General features: G+C 46.0%; 1 protein-coding gene across 2 annotated transcripts in view; it reads right to left on the bottom strand.

Moving 5' to 3' along the window:
* ARHGEF12 (Rho guanine nucleotide exchange factor 12) overlaps nt 1–20,685 on the bottom strand; it is an 84,610-nt gene that overhangs the window by 12,594 nt on the left and 51,331 nt on the right. For both annotated transcript variants that reach the window (XM_084221378.1, XM_084221377.1), the window contains exons 11-34: nt 19,806–19,940; nt 18,400–18,471; nt 17,715–17,807; nt 16,548–16,658; nt 15,875–15,973; nt 15,173–15,215; nt 14,948–15,053; nt 13,910–14,047; nt 13,353–13,385; nt 12,370–12,484; nt 11,570–11,675; nt 10,331–10,543; nt 9,803–9,932; nt 9,472–9,507; nt 8,726–8,880; nt 8,053–8,199; nt 6,770–6,855; nt 5,866–5,991; nt 4,310–4,424; nt 3,368–3,468; nt 2,444–2,521; nt 1,176–1,251; nt 625–792; nt 62–149 (exon numbers count right to left, since the gene is read on the bottom strand). In XM_084221378.1, coding sequence (XP_084077504.1) covers nt 62–149; nt 625–792; nt 1,176–1,251; nt 2,444–2,521; nt 3,368–3,468; nt 4,310–4,424; nt 5,866–5,991; nt 6,770–6,855; nt 8,053–8,199; nt 8,726–8,880; nt 9,472–9,507; nt 9,803–9,932; nt 10,331–10,543; nt 11,570–11,675; nt 12,370–12,484; nt 13,353–13,385; nt 13,910–14,047; nt 14,948–15,053; nt 15,173–15,215; nt 15,875–15,973; nt 16,548–16,658; nt 17,715–17,807; nt 18,400–18,471; nt 19,806–19,940 — 2,570 coding nt within the window. The remainder of the gene's footprint in view (nt 1–61; nt 150–624; nt 793–1,175; nt 1,252–2,443; nt 2,522–3,367; nt 3,469–4,309; nt 4,425–5,865; nt 5,992–6,769; nt 6,856–8,052; nt 8,200–8,725; nt 8,881–9,471; nt 9,508–9,802; nt 9,933–10,330; nt 10,544–11,569; nt 11,676–12,369; nt 12,485–13,352; nt 13,386–13,909; nt 14,048–14,947; nt 15,054–15,172; nt 15,216–15,874; nt 15,974–16,547; nt 16,659–17,714; nt 17,808–18,399; nt 18,472–19,805; nt 19,941–20,685) is intronic.

Raw genomic sequence — 20,685 nt, 5'->3', positions numbered from 1 at the left:
GGGCAAAAGAGCTCTCAGGTCCAACAAAGCCAGCACAGCTGGGACTGACCCCAGGACTTACACATTCTTCTCTGAGACAGTCTGTGCCACCAGCTCGTAGATGTGAGCCCCCGTCGCCGACATGGAGATGACGAAGAAAGCTTTGTTATCTGCACCAACACAGGGAAGGGAACTGAAACTTCCCAAAAAGTTCACAAATTCACTTCCCAAAAATTCCCACATAACCCCAGCCCAAAGCAGGGAAAAGTCCATGAGATAACTTTCCAACACTAATACAGAAACGCTGACCTTGTCCTATCAAAGTGCCCTCAAAGGGAAAAAACCCATTTTGAAAAAGCTCCATTTCTCCTCTTTTCCCTTCTAATAATTTCCAAAGTGCTTTTCCTCTAACACAATCAGAGTACTTTCATTTAGAAGTCTATTTAAAACTCAAGCAAATGCCTATTACTGATGCAAAGAAGTTAAACAGCTCATCCATACTAAGCACGATGTTGGACAACCAAGAATTAAGCCTACGCAGTTTTCCGTGTTCTGCTCTGAAAATCTACACAAAATCATCTTCCTCAACTGAGCTAATCTTTATTTTTGGCTCCTCTCCTCGCTGTCTCAGTGGGCTGCACTGACCTGTGGCCACCTGGCGAACCAGCACAGTGTTGAGTTTGATGATGGGGCTGAAGGTGTGTTTGCTGTCAGCTGTGGATGCCAGGATCTTGCTGTGGCACTTCAGCACCAGTTTGTCATCTTGTTTCTGCAGCAGCACCAGGATGTCCTCCAGCAGCAGAGTGTACAGATCTGCCCAGAATGCAAAAAAAAGCCCAGAATGAGTTAAAAAGATTGCCATCAGAAAGCTGCATTTCTGATTACTCATGCAGAGGCAGCAATCAGTGCTGTGCCATTCCAGGCAAAGCTTGCAAATCTTCCTGGTGAAAACTCCAGCAGAAAGCTACAGATGGAAGTGGATCAGCTCATGACTGACTGCTGTGTCCCTGCGTGGCCCTAATGATACTCCAGCACATTTCAGAATTGACAAGAATAATTTAATCAGCTCAGAGAAGCACACAGGCATTATTAGAGGTGGCAGTAAGAAGCATAATTGCTGCAGCAGAGCTTTTCCCTCCTCTCCTTCCCAGCAAACTCCCCCAGAGGCAGGGGATGGGGGGATGGCCCAGACTCACCGATGGTTTTGTCACGATTCACCTTCCAGGTCAGGGGCCCTTCATGAAGCATTTTTCTCTTTGTTAGATCCAGGTTCTGTCACCAGGGGGAAAAAAAAAATGAAATTTCCATGGAAGCAAGTGATGATAAAACAGAGGAATGGCAGAGGGACTCCAGTTTGGAGCTAAGCAGCTGAATCCAGGCTGGGAAAAGAAACAAGGAGCAGGGAACCCAAAATCTTGTCAGAGATGCTGTTTATCACTTTTCCTCTCCCACTGCTCTTTTCCACGTGCCAAGTGCCACAGAGTGGGGGATTCTCCCACCAAGTCAAGCTCCTGGGGCATTAGGATGTCACCTGTTTCCTAGGAGGAGTTTTTCCAACCCCCCATATTCAGCTCCAGCATTCCAACTGATTAATGCTGCAGCACTCGATTTGCAAGTCAAGTGTGCCTACAAATTATTTACAAATCATCCCAATGATCTGACAGGCTTTGTAATGTCAATGGATTCTTCAGGCACTTCAGTGCTTGTGACATTTAGATCTGCAGGCAAGCAGAAGTGACAATTTTCACAATTCATCCCTTCCAAGTCTCAGAGTCTGCAATCAATGACAGCGAGATTTCGTGGCTGCCAGAAGTTCTTCCTTCCCTTGCTGAATGCTTGCAAGTTTATTTGGGGAAGGATACATGACACAGTTTTATAGAAAAGTTGGGGTTTTTTAATTCACACTGACTTTGAGGGAGATGGGGAAGCAACCAGCAGGTGACCAGCTTCCAACAGAACTGCAAAGATTTACAGGAGCCATGGAACAGAATATTTTTAATATTGGACTTCAGGATTTATTTGGCTGTGTGAATCTCCCACGTTTTTGTACAGGCTCTCCTTTAAAAGCCAATTCCACTGTTATCCCTCAGGGCTCTCCAAGGCCTCCCCAGCTCCAACAGCATCACTAAGAAATGCACTCACATGAGATAAATATCCACAAGAATCTCATTATCCATCAGATCTCTCTTCTGGGATACAGTGCTTGAGCTTGCAGGCCATAAAGGTTTGTTGCACAGAGCTGACAAGCTTCATCAGCACCATGATGTGCAGAACTGAGCTGTTAGAGCCACAGAAATCTTCAGGAAGGTGGCAAAACTCACATTTTGAGACTAATTGTTTTCATTTTCACACAGAAATATTTATCTCCAAAGACCACTTGACTGTGCACCAGAAGAAGCACAAAGTGAACATCGGGGCTGCAAACTCCATTCACACAGGGCTGGTTTTAATGCTCCCAACTCACCCTGAACTCATCCATCATGGGATCCTCCGACTGCTTCAAGTAGGAGAGGTCGAGTCTCCGCTGATAATCCTCCAGGTGCTGCAGGAAATGCAAGGAAATGTCACTTGGAGAAATGTCCAGAGTGGAGTGCAGGAAATGCAAGGAAATGCAAGGAAATGCAAGGAAATGCAAGGAAATGCAAGGAAATGCAAGGAAATGCAAGGAAATGTCACTTGGAGCAGCAGAACTGCCCAGAGCAGAGTGCAGGAAATGCAAGGAAATGTCACTTGGAGCAGCAGAACTGCCCAGAGTGGAGTGCAGGAAATGCAAGGAAATGTCACTTGGAGCAGCAGAACTGCCCAGAGCAGAGTGCAGGAAATGCAGGGAAATGCAAGGAAATGTCACTTGGAGCAGCAGAACTGCCCAGAGTGGAGTGCAGGAAATGCAAGGAAATGCAAGGAAATGTCACTTGCAGCAGGAGAACTGCCCAGAGTGGAGGAAATGCAGGGAAATATCACTTGGAGCAGCAGAACTGCCCAGAGTGGAGTGCAGGAAATGCAAGGAAATGTCACTTGGAGCAGCAGAACTGCCCAGAGCAAAGTGCAGGAAATGCAGGGAAATGTCACTTGGAGAAATGCCCAGAGCAGAGTGCAGGAAATGCAGGGAAATGCAAGGAAATGTAACTTGGAGCAGCAGAACTGCCCAGAGCAGAGTGCAGGAAATGCAGGGAAATGTCACTTGGAGAACTGCCCAGAGTGGAGTGCAGGAAATGCAAGGAAATGCAGGGAAATGTCACTTGGAGCAGCAGAAATGCCCAGAGTGGAGTGCAGGAAATGCAGGGAAATGCAAGGAAATGCAGGGAAATGTCACTTGGAGCAGCAGAACTTCCCAGAGTGCAGCTCTACTGCTGTGCCCAGCCCTGGGTGCTCCCTCTGGCCCTCCCACCTGCTTGTTCTCTGACTCTTTGACAGCCTGGTTGACGTGGTTGAGGATCTGGCGGCAGTGATCTGCTGCTTTCTTGACTTTCTCCTTCTCCTCAGGCAGCTCTGCAAGAATAACACAAAGTGGGACAGTGCTTCCAGCAAAGATCTGGCCAGCCCTGCAGTGCAGCTTGCTGACCTCAAACTGGACAAAGAGGAGTTAAACTCACAGAGGAGTCACCAACAGTGATAAAAATGAGATTTGTGACAGGAGAGAACTGATTGTGACCTGCACATCATCACACATAATGCAATTGTTACTCTCCCTTTTTTAGGGCCTTGTGACAACTACTCACAATAATCTGAGAGACCTAAAATCCTTATAAAATCCATATAAAATCCTTACTAAGAGTACAGGCACAGGTGAACCCATCAATTCTCAGCAGCAGCAGCAGCCACACTGAGAATTCACTTAACAGGAACATCACCCAGTACATCAAAGATAATGGAGTATCACATGCTTTCCTAATTAGGATTAGAGGGAACTTGTAGCTGCAGTCTATTTTTATGAGTAATGAAATTACCCTGCAGCAGGTATCAGATAGTAAAGCTGGGAAGGCATTTTGTGCTGTTATTTATCACATTTTTACCTGTTGTGCTGGAAATATCTTTCAGTGTAACAGATCCTAATTAAACCCCACCCTCTGCAAGAGCATGAGGACATTCTGTGCTGCTTTAGAGGTCTGATAGAATCACTTATTTCACACTGGATTTCCTTTTTATTTTCCTAAGGAGGAACCAACACTGAGTTTTGCTTTTTATTCTTATTTTTTACACCTCCTGTGCAGACAGCAGCAGCGAGGTCGCAATGAAAACAGAGAAACATAAAATTAAAGTGTTATTTAACACATTTACCTAAACAAAACCTGCAGAGATGGGTGCCCAAATCCCAGTGGCAAGGCTTTACCTGTGTATTTAGCAATGTTATCCAGCAGAAGGGGGTATTTAGTCAACCTCTGCATCTCTGTGGGGATGATATCCTTCAGCTGCAGCCGCCGGCACAGGGGATTGCTCTCAGCATCCTAAATTTCAACAGCACAATATCTGCATTTGTCATTTTTATTAAGGCCATAATTACCTGAATGCACAACATCTATTCATCACTTAAACATCTATTACTTCACTTTCCAGTAATTAAATACAAGACAAGAGATGCCAAGATCTATCACCCAGACGACACATCCGCTCCCCATCTGCAATTACCCAGAGGAAAAGCTCATCACAGCAGCAGTGCCTTCCTCCCCTCATTACTCCCCATGGGCATGGGCCCATCCCCAATCCATCTCAGTCAGCAGCTCCCAGGGAACACATCAGTCTGGCCTTTCACAGCACAGCAAAACTCAGGAGATTTGTCAAGATGATCTCCCAGAGCTCCTCCCAGCCTGTGCTGATGGAGATAACGCCACGTGGACCCAAAGCCCAGCCCAGGCAGGCAGAGCAGCTGTGCAGCATCTGTCTCCTGCTCCTGGCACTCTGAGCACTCTGCCCCACAGGATTTGGCATCCTCGGGCAGCAGGCACCTCGAGGGAGATGGCATCTCCTGCCTGGGACACTGTGCTGCCCTGCATTCCATCTGTGCTCCCCAGAACCGAGGGCTCCTCCCTGCAGAAACCACCAGGAGAGATAAATACAGCGCTGGACGTGGTCCCCAGCTGAAGGCAGCCTCAGCCATGACGTCACTAATAACCAGCATTAATTATCAGAACTTTATCTAGGAGGATTCATCGGGCTGGGCTGAGGCTACTCCAAGCCTGGTGGAGAAACTGAGAGCTTAGGGGGAAAATCTCAAAGCCTGGTGGAGAAAACTCAAAGCTTGGTAGAGAAAATTCAAAAGCCTGGTGGAGAAAACTCAAAGCTTGGTGGAGAAAACTCAAAAGCCTGGTGGAGAAAACTCAAAGCCTGGTAGAGAAACTGAGAGCTAAGGGAAAAAAGCTCAGAGCCTCGTTGGAAAAAACTCAAAAGCCTGGTGGAGAAAACTCAAAGCTTGGTGGAGAAAATTCAAAGCCTGATGGAGGCAACTCAAAGCCTGGTGGAGAAAACTCAAAGCCTGGTGGAGAAGAAAACTCAAAGCTTGGAGAAGAAAACTCAAAAGCTTGGAGAAGAAAACTCAAAGCTTGGAAAAGAAACTGAGAGCTTAGGGGGAAAAAACTCAGAGTGTGGTGAAAAACTCAAAGCCTGGTGGAGAAACTCAAAAGTCTAGTGGAGAAAACTCAGAGCTTAGGGGGAAAACTTAGAGCTTAGGGGGAAAAATCAGAGCTTAGGGGAAAAACTCAGAAGCCTGATGGAAAAAACTCAAAGCTTGGTAGAGAAAATTCAAAGCCTGATGGAGGCAACTCAAAGCCTGGTGGAGAAAACTCAAAAGCCTGGTGGAGAAAACTCCAAGCTTAGGGGAAAAAATTAGAGCTTAGGGGAAAAAACTCAAAAGCCTGGTGGAGAAAACTCCAAGCCCTGTGGCAAACCCACCTGCACGAAGGTCTGGAAGCGCGAATCCTTCTTCTGGCGGGACTTGATGACCTCGAGAGCAAAGGGTTGGTTGCTGCAGAAGGTGGCAGTGGCAAGTTTCAGCTTCTCCTCTGCTGCTCCACTAAACTGTGCCAGAAAGCCAAAAAAGCCAAGTTTAGATAGGCTGGAGCTCAGCACGAGGCACTCTCGGCAGGCAGAGCCACACGGGACTGGGATCACCGGGGAACAAAGGAATTACTGACAAAAATCAGGAGGCATTTCTGCTCTGCCTTAAGGCTTTGTCTTCTCAGAGGAGACTTTTACATCTCAAACTCTTCAGTTCTCCTGAATCCAGCCCTCCCACATCACAGAATCCCAGACTGGTTTGGTTGAAAGGGATTTTAAAGCTGATCCCCATCACGGGCAGGGACACATTCCACTACCCCAGAACATCCTGATCACTTCCAGGGATAGGGGCAGCCAAATCTCTCCATGAAGATCTCAAAAGTGAAGCCTGAAGCAGCACGATAAACTCCAAATTTATACATTCTAAGATTAGAAATCAGTATTTCTAACCATTTTTAACTGCACCAGGCTCACACTTCAGTGTTACTGAAATAAATCGTGCCACTACATTTTCCAAAATCCCACTCTCACCTTTATGTACCCAAAGTACCTTTCTATTCTACCCACACATCTTAAGGATATTATTCTTGTGCCTTAAATGACTCTTATTCCAGTCAGATGAAAATTCTCTGAGTTCCTCCTGCTTTCCTTCCCCCCTCATCCTCCTGCTCTGTTTTGGCTCCACAACTCGCAGCCCTTCAGCTCCCACTGCTGGGAATTACCTCCTCCCACCTCTGGCTCTGTTGGTCATTCCATGACACATTATTTTCAAATATAAGAAATATTAAAAGAATTTTACCCAGGAGAGCAAATCTTCCCCAATTTGGCCAATGACAGAAGTCTCGTTCCTTTTTCGGACAGATTTCATCTGATCGTTCAGTGCAACTTAAAAACAAGGGGAAAAAAAGGTAAATTTTATTAATAGTGGTCAAAATGCTGGCTTAATTTTCAGCATTTAACATAAAAACTATTCTAGGAAAAGGCTGGATTTGAAATAATTTTAATTAGATAATAAACAATATCCTGCAACTTAATAAATTTAGGATATCTAATGAAATGTGATGTAACTCCTTTGCACTTGTGCCTCACCTGGCTTCAAAGGACCCCTAAGAACCATTCCAAACTCATCTTTTCTGAGGCTCAATATCATTTTTCTATAAACAGGAATAACACAGAAGCCAGAAAAGCACACAGCTGATGATTCAGTGGCTGAAATTCCTACTGTGAGCAGTCCTTTCCCTAAACAACGAGGAAGGGCCACCCTTCAGAAACAAAGACATCAATCTTCATCAATCTGTTTTCTGCTGGACACATGATTCCTCATCAAAATATCTTTGTGAATCAGAGATGGAACAACTGTGAGCAGAATCAAGCCCAGGGCAGTGTCCTGAAGAATTCCTGAAGAATTCTGCTCCATCTCAAATATTGGGTGAAGCTGCCTCATGTTCCACCACCCTTCAGAAACAAAGACATCAATGTTCATAAATCTGTTTTCTGCTCTCCTCAGGAGCAGTTGTAGCATCTCAAACCCTGGCCCATAAAGCTCACTGCTCCTTTCATCAAGCCTGAATCAACACAGAAAAGGAACACTGGACACAATATTCCTCATTAAAAAATATCTTTGTGAATCAGAGATTGAACAACTGTGAGCACAAGCAAGCCCAGGGCAGTGCTGAAGAATTCCTGAAGAATTCTGCTCCATCTCAAGCATTGGGTGAAGCTGCCTCATGTTCCACCACCCTTCAGAAACAAAGATCTCAATCTTCATAAATCTCTTTGCTGCTCTCCTCAGGAGCAGTTGTACCATCTCAAACCCTGGCCCATAAAGCTCACTGCTCCTTTCATCAAGCCTGAATCAACAGAGAAAAGGAACACTGGACACAATATTCCTCATTAAAAAATATCTCTGTGAATCAGAGATGGAACAACTGAGCAGAATCAAGCCCAGGGCAGTGCTGAAGAATTCCTGAAGAATTCTGCTCCATCTCGAGCACTGGGTGAAGCTGCCTCGTGCTCCAGGGTCGCTTTGCTCCAATTTTCCAGCCACAGGAAGCCCAAATTCCAGTGTCCAGCTGCTCCTACCATGCAGCCCAAGGATGTCCTCCAGGTTGGAGAAGATTTTCCTCTTGTCACTGGAGCTGAGGATGCCCTCCCTGGTGACCCTCTGGTAGAAGACGTTGTGCAGGACCTTCAGCGTGCGCACGTGGGCTCGCTCCGTGTAGAACAGCTCTGGGGAGACAGGGACAGCAACGTGCAGCTCAGAGCAGGGCCCTCAGCTGCATTTCCCTCCCTGGTCCTGCTGTAATTCCATGTTTGAGTTGTTTGGAAAAGCCCATCCTTTACCCCAAACCAACAGCTCTGAGCTCACAAATCCATGCAGGGATTTGCTCAAATCTGCTGAAGTTTGGGAGCAGCATTTCCATCACCTGCTTCCCAAAGAAACCAAGCTTTTCTTGTTTTCTTTTACAGAACATATTAAAAACCTGACCTTTCAGTGCCTTAATATTTAATAACTACTTGATATTGTTTATTTCTCCTCTAAGGATTGGATCCATCTCACCTCAGGTTATTTCCCAGTAACAAGCAGGGGTTTCACACCTAAGAACTCCTCAAACCAAAAGTTCTACAATTCTCCAGCCACTACTTCACAAAATCACTGAAGAGAAACCTGATTGTAAATTTTAAGAACTTCAAAGCTCCAGGGGAAGGTTTCAGCTCTGAGCTTGGCCAGGTAGGACAGAACCCCCCATCTCACCATTTATCACTTCCTGACGTTTGATTTCGTAGGGTTTGAGCCCCATCAGCACCTCCCTGCTCACAAGCTGCTGCCAGCTGGGAGGGTCCATGTCCATGTCAAAGTCATAGAGCTCATCCTCACTCTGCACATCTGCAAAGCCAACACTGTCCATCCTGATGGGAGGAGAAAAAGAGTGAGTCAATTCCCATTTCAGGGAGAAGCTGAGTACATCAATCAGCTTTATGAATACACTGTCCCTGCCAGCTGGGGGCTGTTTGATGCCTGAACCTCTGGGCACATTCTCTAATTTTGCCCTTTACAGATTGACTGTTCTGACAGTGTTTTCATAACCCTCCTTTTAATGACACAGATCAAATCATTTGCAGTCAGATATGAAGGCAGTGAAAAGGGCAGGTTACAGCTTCTTGCCTCAGTCTATCTGCAGGTACAGAACCAACAGCAACACAGGTTGAAAAGGAAAATTGGGATCTCTCTACTCCCTAACTCAACTGCCATCCATCCAAATCAGTGGATACAGCAATCATTCCACTTCACTCACAGATCAAAGGGGTATTTTTGCATATGACTCACTCCACCTGCCCCACAAATGGCTGCCAGTGTCTGATTTCATGTGTTCTTAAAGAAAAGAGATCATGCAGACAACTGTGCTGCCTCAGAACAGAGAGCACTGCTGCATTCCGTTTCAGAACTGCTTGAAATCCAAACAAATTCAGTCAAGTTCAAACATTTCTAAGCACACTCACTTGCGAAAAGGCTTCGGTGTTCCCATGTCAACCATCCTGCAAGGAAGGAAAGGAATCATTAGGGAGCTTGTGCCTGAATTTCTCCCAGCTCAGAATGGAGGTCTGAGCTCCAAAGCAGAGCATTCTGTCCCCTCTCCTGACAGTTTTCTATCACAGCAGAGAAAAAAACCAAAGTTTCCTAATTCTACCAACAATATTTAACACAAACAACGTCACTGTCCTTTTATGCACTAAATTCCAGCAGCCACTGATCTCTCTACACTGATCTTTTCCAACCCATTCCAAGCTTTCCTGATTCTCTCTCAAGGCTCCCTCAAGCACCCAGAGTTACCTCTCAGACTCTCCCTCCTCCTCCTGCAGGTTTTCCAAAGGAGATGGGAATTCAAAGGTGTTGTTGGGTGTGCGGGGGGTGCCATCCATGGACTCGCTGGCAGGTGGGGCTTCCCCAGGCTGCTTCACACCTGGACACAGGATCAATGGGAAAGGTGAGGAACCAAGTGAGAGGACATCTGAGAAACATCTGAGAACCTCCCAGCCTCTCCAGAGCCTCCTGATTCCACCTTCAGAGCTGGAGGAACTCGATTCCCAGGGCGGTAAGAACAAATCCCAGTGACAAAAGCTTCAGGTGGCACCTGCTGGGTTTTTCCTGTTGGGTGATCCAAATGCCACACTGGCAGAACCCACTAACAACCCCTGCTGCTCGTGGCAACATTCCCTAATTGAGGAAAGCTGATTAAGGTGAGGAAGAGCAGCTCAAATGACATCAAAGCATTGCCTAATTGGCCCAGCTGGTTGCGTCAGTGCCCTGCACATCCTGTTCACAGCACACAACCTTCAACCACTCTTCATTCCACCCTACCTGTGTCACTGTCCTTGCTGCCCTCTGGAGAGGCAAAGGGCCCCGTGGCCAGGGGGGACATGGGGTTGGCAGGGGGGTAGGGGGCATCTGTGCCATCGCTGGAGGAGCCGCTCTGGCGCGCCTTGCTGGACTCGGGGGGCTCTGGGCTCACAGAAGAGGCTGTGGGTGAATGCTTGGGGTGCCTGGGCTTCTGCATCTCCATGGCCCTGCCAACTGGACAGAGAGAACCATCAGCCTGCTGAGAGCAGCCTCTCAGTGCTCAGAGAGGCAGCACGGCAGGGCCGAACAGGTTTGTGCGTCTTGGAGGCTGGGTTTTAACAAGAAGGTGTTTAAAATCACTCAGTCCTGCTGAAAATCACTCAGTCCTACTGAAAAATCACTCAAATCTAATGAAAATCATTCATTTCTAATGAAAATCACTCAGTCCTACTGAAAATCACTCAGTCCTACTGAAAAATCACTCAAATCTAATGAAAATCATTCATTTCTAATGAAAATCACTCAGTCCTACTGAAAATCACTCAGTCCTACTGAAAATCATTCAATTCTAATGAAAATCATTCATTTCTAATCAAAATCACTCAGTCCTACTGACAAATCACTCAATCCTACTGAAAATCACTCAATCTTACTGAAAGTCATTAATTTCTAATGAAAATCACTCAATCCTAATAAAAATCACTCAATCTTACTGAAAATCACTCAATTCTAATGAAAATCATTCAGTCCTACTGAAAATCATTCAATTCTACTGAAAATCATTCAATTCTACTGAAAATCACTCAGTCCTACTGAAAATCATTAATTTCTAATCAAAATCACTCAGTCCTACTGAAAATCACTCAGTCCTACTGAAAATCACTCAATTCTAATGAAAATCACTCAATCTTACTGAAAGTCATTCATTTCTAATGAAAATCACTCAATCCTAATGAAAATCATTCAATCTTACTGAAAATCACTCAATCCTACTGAAAATCACTCAGTCCTACTGAAAATCATCCAATTCTAACGAAAATCCCTCAGTCCCAGCCCAAAAAGCCTCAATCCCAGCCCAAAATTCCATTCCACACCCTGTCAGGGTGAGACAGGGCTGGAAGGGAATTGAGAGAAGTGGGGTCCAGATTGGGAGGAGCAGGATGGGGTGAGGCAGGATGGGTGGGATGAGGTTTAGGGGGGAAATGGGGCTCCTGGCAGGGATTTTCTGTGGCTCTCAGGGCACAGGGGCTCCTGACATACTTGCACTGCTGTCGTGTCGGCTCGGTCTCCTTGGGGGGCCCAGGATGTTGGGGAATCCTCTCCTCTTCCCTTTCTCCTCTCCTTCTTTCTCTTTCTTGATGCTTTGCTGCAGAAAGGGAAAAGCAAACTCATCACTCACTGCTTCAGATCCAGCTGTTTACTGAGATTTTAATTAGCCCTTTAAGGGAGGGGACACAAAGCTTCAAAAAGGTTTCACACTGTTTCACCTTTTTGGCTAGTGCAGAACTGCTTGAAATTCTCTTAATGTTTCAAAGGAAGCTGAAATGCTGATGAAAATAAGCAGCTACTGTGACCAGATACACCCCCATGCTGTGGGAGACAAGGGATCACACCCACAGGGATGAGGTTTTGGTGGAAATAATCATTATGTAACTGGAAAGGTGGGGGTGGCAGGGAGAGGAGCTCTCCTGCATCTCAAACCAGGAGGGTTTGGGTAAATTTCTCCAGAAAAAACTGAAGTAAACAAGGCAACAGCTTTAATGAGACCCTCCTGTGGTTCAAGGTTGTGTTCTATGAAATATTTCTCACCCCAAGTTTTAATAACAGCCAAAACCAAGGTGAACTCAGGGGTAGAGACAAAGGAAATAATTCCAATTATTTCCAATTCACGCCTCTACCAACGTAGATGCAGAACCCAATTCCAGCTCTTAGGTTTGCTGTGCAGCTCAGCACTCCAAGATCCTCTTGAAACACAAAAATCCCACCCATTTTTACATTTTTTTCCTGCAAAACCGGGGGTTGAACTGCACACAAATCCCCCGTGGCCACGGCAGCCGTACCTTGATCTTTGGCAGGAAACCAATGCGGCCCCGCTTCTGCTCCAGGTTCCGAGGCTCTTTCACTTTCACTCCCAGGTGTTTCATGTAGGTGAGGATCACATATTGCATCGTGGAGCTGCCAAACACAGAAAAAAAACAGGGAGCTTCAACAGGAAAATATTGGGAAAATGCACTGAGTCAATAAAATTAAGGTCAAGTGCCAAGGTTCTGTCCAGAAGTTAGTTTTTAAATTGGAGTGATGAAATGAAGGGAAATAAATCACCACAGAAAAATGGGAAGGCTCAGCCAACAGCAGAATTTATCATTTTTTAATTTAAAAATCAGGGGGGTTTAATTTATTTATTTATTTGTTTTTAATTTTTTTACTTATAGAGTAAATAAAGATGGACTACATGGATAGGGAGGCTCTGCACAGGCTGCCCCTGGATCCCTGCAAGTGTCCAAAGCCAGCTTGGAGCACCCTGGGACAGTGGAAGGTGTCTCTGGCCATGGCAGGGGTTGGAATTAAATCACCTTTAAGGTCCCTCCCAACCCAAATCATTCTGTGATAAAAGGCACAGAAGCCCAGGAGGTGAAAATACAATTTTGAGAATTACACAGAAGGTCCTAAAATTCTACACTAAACCCATATTTGATGTCACATTACAGCTTTGAGTTATGGTAGAAATAAGCAGCAGTAAAAGGTGACTGCAAAAAGGAGGAAAAGCTGCTCAGATAAAAAACTGAGCAGGACAAGGCACACACAGGAAAATAAATGTTAGAGCAGATTGAAGCAGTTACAACACAAAACAAAAATAAACACAAACTCTCGGCGACAGCAATTTTTAAGATGTGAAAAACAGGCAACAAACATCAGCAAAGAAGAGGCTGATGCTCTGAATTGCAATGATTTGTGCCAGGGGATTCAGGAGTTTGGAGAACAGCCGGGAGAGGGCTGTCGTGCTCCACCAGCACACACAGCCCGGGCTCCCAGCTCCCATTACCTCTTGTCTTCCTCCAGAGGCTGAGATGTCATCCTGAAAACAAGAAAGGCTTTTCAAATGAAGCTCCAAACCCAATTAACACCCGGTCCCATCCACCCAGAGCATCAGTAGTTGTGTTGAAGTGTCCTTTAGAATGTTCAGCAGTCCCAGCAGGGGGGGGAAAAAAATAAAATCAAGAATCAAAAGTGAAGGTTCAGCTGTGGAAATTGGATTCAGCCCACATTAAAAAGGAGAAAATGGGTTGTGAAGCTGTTGTTTCTGCAGGAAAAGGGCTCTGATCTAATAATGCACAGGCTGACAATGCCTGCACTATTTCACAGCAGTCTCCTGGACAAAAGAGCCTCCTGAGCCTCCCCTTCCCTCCTGAGCCTCCTCTTCCCTCCTGAGCCTCCTCTTCCTCCTGCCCCAGCCCTGGCTGCCGCCACCCCAACGAACACTCAGGGCAGCAATCTACACACAGCAACACCAAACCCCACTCCCCAATTCCTCCATCCCGCTTTTCCCAGCACCTTTAAGGTTCTTTTTCTCCCCCCACACTCCTGTTTGGTGTCACTTACAGGACCTCCTCGATTTTGGCCAGGATCTGCTCGGCACAGCTCCTCTCCTTCTCCACGGCGTTGCGGTCGCGGAGCCGCTCCGCGTCCAGCCTGCTCAGCTCCCCCTCGGCCAGGGTCAGCCCCATGCTCCTCTTCTGCCTGCAAGAGGGCACAGGGAGCATCACCTGCAGCTGGGCACGGCCCTGGGGCACGCAGGGTGGGTCACAGAGGGGTTTTGGGGTTGTTCTGTGAGGATTTTGGGTATGAAAACGTTCATCGCGGAGCTCTTAGCGCTCCAAGTGAGAAAGCAAATTAATTATCAACTTCTACTGCATGACTGTGAGAGCTCACAGAACTCACAGGTTGGATGAGACCTTCAAGATCATCGAGTCCAACCCAGCCCCAACACCTCAAGCAAACCCTGGCACCCAGTGCCACATCCAGGTTGTGCTAAACACACCCAGGGATGGGGACTGCAGCACCTTGGGCACCTCCATCACCTCCCTGGGCAGACCACCCTTCCTGTAAAGAAAGATCACCCTTCCTATAAAGACCATCCTTCCTGTAAAGAACATCCTTTCTGTAAAGGTCTTTACCCTTTCTGTAAAGGTCTTTACCCTTCCTGTAAAGGTCTTTACCCTTTATCACCCTTTCTGTCAAAAACTTTTTTCTGATATCCAACCTAAATTTCCCTTGGCCCAGCTTGAGCTCTGTGAAGGGAATTATTCCCTGCCCAAAGGGGAGAGGGAAGGAAAACAGGGACAGGAAAAAAAAAAAAAAGAAGATATAAGCTGATTATAAACACAATCAGTAAGAGAGATTTATACAACAAAACCAGAAGAAAAAATACTCTGACATTTCCTCACACAGCTTCCAGGAATGAAGAATCCAAACTTTAGGATTGCAATTGATGATTTAAGGATTGGCCATGGGGTGTATTCCTGGTATGTTCCTATCCAATCCAAGAGGAATTTTGTCTCCCTCAAGTTTCCCTGTGCTGGAACACTGACCAAAATCAAATATGAATGAAAAGGAAATTCCACAGAGAGCTTTTGGTACCTGAAATCTTCCAGGTTCCTCTGAACCTCTGGGCAGACTTTATCCTGCATGGTTTGGATGAACTGGCGGTGCAGCTCTTCAGGGAGGAGCTCTGGCCTTCTCCTGTCTGGGAGGCAGAAAATTCACCAATTATTCCTCTGGGAACAGCCCCCACCTTCAATAAATGACTTCAATAAAGTCATTTCCCTGAATTAACCCACCCTCTGCCCTTCACCCCCACCCTACCTAATTCCAAGGAGATTTCCTCTGGAACTGGGACTTTCAGGTTCTGCAAAAGGAAAGAAAGGATGGGAGAACCCACAGAGAACCCCAATAAAACACACAAATCGCTCCAGGAAATTCCCTCAAAAGCCAAAATCGTCCAATCTGAGCACCTGAGCAAACCATTTATTGCTGGTTTGAAAAGGGGAGGCTCCCATGAATGGATTATCATTCACAGGATTATTTAGGGTGAACATGTGGTACATAAAGCTCTGCTGCACTTTCTGGGAGTTTAATTCATGACAGCAAAGAATTTTCTCAGCTTTCCAACAGAGACATGAAATTTCCCAATCCTTGGAACAGCCACATCAATACCCACAGCAATTATTAACTCAAAAGCAACACAGAGGAGCCAGAACTTGCTGAATTAAATTATTTCAATTAAATTATTTCTCCTATCAACAACAAATCCCCTGGGATTTACTTTGTCACCAGGCACCTGAGGCCATTCATTCTCTGGTATCATTTCAACAAAAATACTTCAAATTTTTATTACATTTTTACATTTTATCAAGTTATTTATTAAACATTACTCTGATTTTGATTTTTAAACCTGCTTCTTTTGGAGGGCTTTAAACCCTCTTAGTTTTTCACAGTTCAGAAGTGGAGAAAGGTCAAAGTCAACTTGCTGGAGGGATAAAAATGAGGAAAATAAAAGGAACCTACTGCAGCTCTGTCCAGGAAAAACTGGTAAAACTCCAGGAAAACACGCCGGGTCTCTTTGGAGTTGGTCTGTTTGTACAGGTCTGTGTAAAGGTAGCACAGCTGTGGGCAACAGGAGGACAAGAAACAAGGTGAAAACCATGAAAACTCCAAGTTTTCTTTCCAGTGTTTGAAGGAATTCAGCAGTGAAAGCTTCCCCAGCTCCTCAGGGAGGTGCCCTGGTGATGGGGGCAGAGGGAAGAGGCTGGGAAAGGAGCACAGAGAGGCCAAAGATCCCCTGTAGACAACTGATCCCACACCTTGGGGTGGAATGAGAGGCTTTCAGGAGATTAATCATTATTTGTAAGCAGCCAGACATAAAGGGAACAGTTATTTCTGTGTTTCTCCCTTTATCCGAGGAGATAAATGAGGATTTTTCACCCCCAGGCCTGCACAGAGCCTGCATTTCCCTCCTTGCAGGGAGTGCTGCACAACATCTGGTAAATTCTGGTGAAGATCCCCAAATGTGAGCCAGGGAAACAATTCCAGAGCTGCTCACCAGCGCTGCAGGATCAAACTGGGACACAATCAAACTGGGAAACAATCACACTGGGAAACAATTCCAGAGGTGCTCACCAGTGCTGCAGGATCAAACTGGGACACAATCAAACTGGGAAACAATTCCAGAGGTGCTCACCAGTGCTGCAGGATCAAACTGGGACACCACGTGGTGCAGGAGGACAGCCAGGTGAGCCGGGCGGGATTTCAGGAGCTCGATGTTCTGGAAGCAGCTGCACTGCCCATTGATCTGCAGGGGACAGGGAATCACAGCTGAATTATTCAGGAATAGGAGAAAGGACAGCAAAAATAATTCTGAGTGAGGATGGGGGAGCTGTGCTGCTCTGACAGGAATGCAGGGTTTAATAAAAAGTAAAGAATGTGAAATAAATTATAAATAAATACATTTATAATTAATTATAAAATTATATCTCATTAAAAAAAAATAATAAGTTGAGGTTTGGAGAAGAAAGAAAAATCACAGACTCAAAGATGGATAGTGTCATAAACTCCCCAAATATTTCTGTTTGGAAAGATCAGCAACAACAGGAATTCCCAAATTCTTGTTTCACCATACAAGGAGTACTCAGCACTTTAGGAACAGGGGAGGAGAATTCTGCTTGGTGGAGGGAAAAAAGGCTAAAAGTCATTCCTTGTTGGAATTCAGGACATCCCTCTGTCCGTCCTGGAGTGCAGCACCCCTGCCAGGGGGCTCAGAGATCCTGGCACAGAGCCCAAGACCCCTGGGACTTTGATTATGAGCCATGGAAAAAGTTACCAACCTTATATGAGGATCTGCAAGCCATGAAAGTCTAAGTAGAATAATAGTTAGTTTGTCACGGGGTGGAAAATAGAGTTTTGGGGTTTTCAGAATGGGGGTTCAGGGGGAAAGATGGAGGAATCTGGGTGTGTCCAGCCTTTCTCCTTCTTCTCCTTGGCCTCCATCTCCTGCTGTGCTGGTGGCACTTTTGGGTTGGTTTAGAGTAGAAGCTCACTGTCTGACACAGCACAGGTGGAATTGGTTTGGACCAACTGGAATTGGTCTAACACAGGATAGGAATTGGGAAGTTATGGTAAATAATGCACATGTAGTTTTTAGTATAAAAAGAAAACACCAGAGTGTCTCTGCCTGACCTGCTGAACAGACCTCAGCAGGCCAGAGAAAGAATTTCATAGATAAGGAACAATAAACAACCTTGAGAACGAGAATAGAAGAGCTTTGAGTCCTTCTTTGACTGCCAGGCTGGGCAAAGAGACTTTGAGACACACCTGGGGGTCAGTGTGGGCAGCAAAGCCCCAGACTCACCTGCTCCTGCTCCGTGTCAAAGTCATCATCCTCTGCCCCGATGATCTGCGTCCCCACTCGGGACAGGGGGCTTCCAACACTGGACTGGGAGTCCTGGGGAAGAGAGGGAGAAAAGCACAACCTTGGGATTGTCCCTCTCAGGGGAACCTGGAGACGTCCTGATCGTTTCAACTCTGCACAAACTCCACCTTGGATGCCCCTCCCAAAATCCAAACATTCCCAAACATCAAATCAGGCAGGAGCACAGCCCAGTGTCATCCCTGCACAGAGGGGAAATGTGGTGCTGGGAGGAGGGCAAGGAGAAGCCAGGAGTGGTGCCAAGGATGATGAGACAGCTCTGCACTTCCTGCTGAGCTCCACTTGCAGCCCTGCTGGAAATGGCAGCCCCCAAATGAGTGAATATCCTAAAAAAAAAGGGCTGGACTCAAGAATAAAACACGTGCACCACGTCCTTGTGGCAGGCCCAGCTGTTTCACTGCTGATCAGGTATTTCTCACCTCTAAATGGCCCTGCTCTTAAGCTCCATAAACATTTACTCAGCTAATTAACTTTCCCTGCACCGCTTTAATTGCACTTTATTTTTTAAAGCAAAGTTCAGGCATTCTCCATTTAGAAAGCAGGGGAAAGCAGCAAGATTTTAATGGGACTGCTAGAGGAGATGTGAGACTTGATGCTTTGTACTCACAGTGTCTTGAAGCTCAGCCTTTTCTGGGCTCTCATCTGGATAAATCCTCTCCTTCAGGCCACTGCGAGGGCTCTGGGAAAGAAGGAAGTTCAGTTCTGGTAAGTACCAGCAGATCCAGGGAAGGGAGAACTGCACAGGGCACTTTGTCAGCCACAACAGCCAAAAACTTCTCCTTTCTCACAGGAAAAGGAGGTGTGAAAAACCAGAGTAAAATCTGTCTCCTACATGTGCAGTAAAACAAAAAAACCCCAAAACTCAAGTGAATGCAGAAGTTTGGTCAGAAATCTGGTGACAGTGAGCAACAGCAGAGCTGTACAATCCCCAGCCCTTGGCTTTTCCTTGATTTCTCCACTTTTTCTCACAGTTCAGCTCTCTCCTCCCATCTGCCAGCAATCCTCTTGCTGGGGAAGCCCAGCAGAGCCTTATTTGCAAAACCCACGTGCTGCTGGCTCATCCTCAGGGTGCCCAAAGGTTTTCCCAGCCAGGCCACTGCTCAGGCTGTTGCTTTCCAGCCTGGCTTTTTCCCAGCTGCAGAACTCTTCCCACTTCCAAAGCTTTCTTTTCACCCCTGATCCTTAAGTTCCTCAGAGCTGGATGGGAAAGCTGGAATGTTTGGTGTGCCAATCACCTGCACTGATCAAACACCATCCCATAACTGACAGCATGATGATTATTATTAGGAATGATGATTATTAGTTAGCTAATTATGAATTTTGTTGTTGCATTTATTAAACACAAACACTGAGCAGGATCTGGTCAGATTTGCAATGTTTCAAAACAGAGTTGTGGAGGCCTCCATCTCACCCACCTCCCTTCCACTTCCAACTGCTGGGACAAATTTAGCTCCCACACCCTTAAGTTAATCAACAAACTCAGGCCAAATCCAAGCAGAGAGCCTCAATTCCCCAGCACTAATCAGATGACTTAATTAAGGATTAGGCACCAAGGGAGAGCACACAGATTGATAACTCATGAGTGAACACACCAAGAGCCTTTGCTGCAGGCAGGAGCTGAAGCTGGTTTGGTAGAGGGAAGGATCTTTCCCCCTCTCAGGGCAAGCTGCCTGGATCTGAGTCACGCTGCTGCAGTTGGAATATTCCCTTCAAAGATGCTCTAATTGGCAAATGAGCTTAGAGAAACATGCTGGCATCCATCTTTGTCTGGTTACAGGGATTAATGCCAGGACAATCTAATCCTGATAAAACCCCCAAATTTATTCTCTCCCAGTCTCTAACAGCAGTCCAATAGAACAGGGAAATTTTTTCCCCATGAAAATCTTTTCCTAGGGGAAAGGTTTTGGTGCACACAGAGGAGCCTCTTCCAGGACAACACACACACAGAATCTGCCAAGGAAAGCCAAATACAAGAGGGAGAGAAGCAAAGCCCTGGGGCTGCCCCAGACTCACATCAGCAATGTCACTGTTGGGTCTGGAGGGGCTGTCACCACTGAAATCCAGTTTGCTGCCACTGTCCCCACTCTCTGCCTCCCCCTCGCTGATCTGCAGCGACTCTGACACAGACCTGGAGGACAGGACTCCATCCTGCAAAGATGAAAGCAGAGTATTTCAAGAGAACATCCTGAAAAATCAACTCCTGCAAAAGCCAGGCAGCTCACACTTCTCATAAACCCTTAAGTTATCTAGAAAAGGCTGCAGAGCTTTCCTAAGGGAAAACAACAACACCGAATTTTCAGCACTTTTAACACAGGGGGAAAAGGGAAAAATGACAGGGCCTAAATTCATTTTTTTTCCAAAAGTGAAAACAAAATTGTTTTAAAAGCTTCCAAGAACGACTTCATAGGTGTATTTTAAGTTGCACTGACAGATAATAAATACATCATTGCTTGCACTTGTTCTTAAAAGCAGGATTTTCAGAGATGAGAGCCCACTCTAAAATGTACTCCACATCCTGATTAAGGTGACAGTGCCAACTTCAAATCCCAGCTGCAGAGGGAGCAGCCTGCCTGTCCCAACAACTGCAGCTTGCCCAGGATGCCTTGGCAAGGCTGGGCTAGAGCAGAGGCTGGGCAGAGCTAAAGAATAAAGCAGGGATTTATTAAAAGCATCTCCTCCATGGATGCACCTTGGGCAGCACACGAGCCCAGCCAGGGCTGCACCCAAGATGAACCAAAATGGTCCCAAAATAAACCCAAGGTGAACCAAAATGGCCCCAAAATGAACCCAAGATGCACCAAAATGGTCCCAAAATGAACCCAAGGTGAACCCAAAATGAACCCAAGATGAACCAAAATGGTCCCAAAATGAGCCCAAGATGAACCAAAATGGT

This window comes from Fringilla coelebs (genome assembly GCF_963513975.1).
Source record: "Fringilla coelebs genome assembly, chromosome: 25".
Taxonomy (NCBI): domain Eukaryota; kingdom Metazoa; phylum Chordata; class Aves; order Passeriformes; family Fringillidae; genus Fringilla; species Fringilla coelebs.
The sequence above is the reverse complement of the archived record's forward strand: the minus strand, read 5'-3'. Positions and strand labels throughout refer to the sequence as shown.